This window comes from Oratosquilla oratoria, chromosome 12 (genome assembly GCF_046742065.1).
Source record: "Oratosquilla oratoria isolate Oo_2021 chromosome 12, ASM4674206v1, whole genome shotgun sequence".
Lineage (NCBI taxonomy): Eukaryota > Metazoa > Arthropoda > Malacostraca > Stomatopoda > Squillidae > Oratosquilla > Oratosquilla oratoria.
This window is the reverse complement of record NC_134788.1, coordinates 6,982,318-6,984,817: the sequence shown is the minus strand read 5'-3', so window position 1 is coordinate 6,984,817 and position 2,500 is coordinate 6,982,318. Positions and strand designations below refer to the sequence as shown.

The 2,500-nt window shown below is 38.0% G+C and overlaps 1 protein-coding gene across 1 annotated transcript in view; it reads right to left on the bottom strand.

Moving 5' to 3' along the window:
* LOC143032025 (uncharacterized) overlaps window positions 1–1,142 on the bottom strand; it is a 96,633-nt gene extending 95,491 nt beyond the window's left edge. The window contains exon 1 of the mRNA XM_076196496.1: window positions 1,118–1,142. Coding sequence (XP_076052611.1) covers window positions 1,118–1,142 — 25 coding nt within the window. The remainder of the gene's footprint in view (window positions 1–1,117) is intronic.
* Between the last annotated feature and the right edge of the window lie 1,358 nt (window positions 1,143–2,500).

The window sequence follows — 2,500 nt, the reverse complement described above, 5'->3', positions numbered from 1 at the left end:
TCTTAAGCACGTTTTCTTATGTTTACGTACTTCTCTTACATACCATCCTAGTAAATCAAATAGAAACTGAATAGAATTGTTTGGAGGTAGCTAGAATAAACGGCTAAAAAAAAAAAAAAACGAAAGGAATGAGACGAACATACGCGTTGGTATTTTTGTTTCATCTCGTTTCGAGAGCTTTGAAGGATTTTTTTCTCTGAGGGAAAGAAAAAATCAAAACCATTAATCTTTACCTACAATGTCAGTTTGAGAATATATTGTAACAATGTAATATGTCTAAAAAAAAAATGCCTAACTAGCAACTTAGAAATGTATTTAAAAACTTCCCGAAACTTAACAAAAGTAAATCATCGTACTTCTGGAAGACTGGTCTTGTCGCCTCCGCCTCGAGAACTTTCACTGGCATCGCGTTTTATAAGCTTAGATTTATCTGTCTTCAAACGATTTATTTCAGCTAAGAGCAGTCGTGAAGATAAATATAGGGTTCATTTTATTTATTTATTTATTTATTTATTTATTTATTTACTTACTTATTTTTGTGGTCACAATGTTTGCACAGAATTCTGCTAGAAACGTAATATTGGGATCATACAAATTGGTGTAGCTGTTTCTTCAAATATTTTAGTGTTTAATAAAACATGTTATTTCTTTATGCATTTCTATATTCATTTATTAATTTGTTTTATTCATGCTATATATACGATTCATTGAAGGATTCGAATGATTTTGTCTCACAAATTTAATGTGTTTTCATTGTTTTTTACATTTCCCCATAGTTGGTTAGATCATTTAATTTGATTTCTTACCTCCTCCCCCCCCCCCACCAACTGAAAGCGCTGAGAAACTTGCTGTGAGAGACACAATCCCAACATATAGCTGAGACTGTGTGTAATTGAGGAAATAAACAATCACGCTTTGCCAACAAGTATAGGTACTAGAAATAGGATTTAAATTCATATACACTGTGGAACGCGTACAAGTCTTGGCAACAGATGGGAGATCCGCCTGCACGACAAATTACGATTTTTTTTTCTTTTTTTTTTTACGTCACAGGCGCCAGACCCCTGAGATTGCCACTAACCAGAAAATATTCAGGAACTTGCTCCCTCTGCTATACCTGAGGAAGTGTGCTTTTCACACATCGTGCAAGATTCAGCTACCAGGTGCTCGAGAATCGAGGAGGCAAAAAATGGCAACACCGCTCGGGCTCGCCGCAGCTTTCACTAGTGACGCCAAGTGCGCGCGCGGGAGGAGGAGGAGGGAAGCAGAGAGGGAGGAAGAAAGGAAGAAAGAATACAGAAAAGGAGGAGAAATTATTATAATCTTAAAGACTGTGGTCACCAGGAACACACAAAGACTTAGTTTTTATCATCTTTTGCATGTTACACATATTTACTATATTATGTTGTGAATAAATCAACTAAAATTTGCTCAAGTGTATCTATTGTTAAACAATCTCTTACAATCGCTCTTATTCATCTATGCAGTAACAACTTAGCTCATTACCTGGGCTGACACATTTTCTACAGAGTAGAATTTGTCATTTTAGTCAGGCTACAGTTGTAGTATAAGATAGACACAAGTGATTACACTATTTAGCAGAATCACACCTCATCCATGCTATATATCATATTTATGCAACTATGCCTTTCGTTGTAAACTACTTATCATGATTTTATATATAATGGTTTTTATATTATATTAATTATTTTCATAACTATATTTGTAATAGTACAACTACAACCAAAAGTATATTTGCATAGTTGTTGATATACCATGAATCACCTTCCGCCATCATCAATAGTAGGGGGAAATGGAGACAAAGGAGCATTTGAAAAAAAGGAGAGGGCGGAGGAAGCAGTGTCGGTTGAGGCAAGTCGAAAGTAAATGAAAGTTTGGAGATCCGTTTTTCTGAAACAGCAAAGGTGGCAATGGGAAAGAAGTAGAATACAATGGCTTTTGTAAAACATGTGGAACTGAGAGAATAGAATTCGTTCCCAAAAGGTTGCCATCCCGGATCTGGTGTGTTACTTGGGCCATACCGATAAAAAATGGAAGGGGAGGAGGAAAGGGAGGATGAAGAGGGAGAGGAGAGGACAAAGAAGAAGAAAAGGAAAAGAAGGAAGACAAAAAGGTGAAGGAGGAAGTTGAACGGCCTGAAGAAGCTGTGTAGGTTATAATTGTGTTAGAAGAGCCATGACAAACAACTCTGGAACGACAAGCACGAATTAAGAAAGTTAGACAAGATGAAGATAGAACAGGAGGGTGGTTGAGGATAATTATGGAGAAAAATGAGGAGGTGGTGGGCGTGGAATACGACGTCGACAAGAAGGAGGTGGAGGAGGAGGAAAAGGAGGATGTACGAAGCGGGAAAGGTTATGGAGGGGCGTGTGGGAAGAAAAGAAAGTGGTGAGTGACGTCATGTCGCAATACTTCGACCAACGGACTTCGGAGAAGGAGGAGGAGGGAAGGACGTAGCCTACTTGGCGTAGGCAAGGGC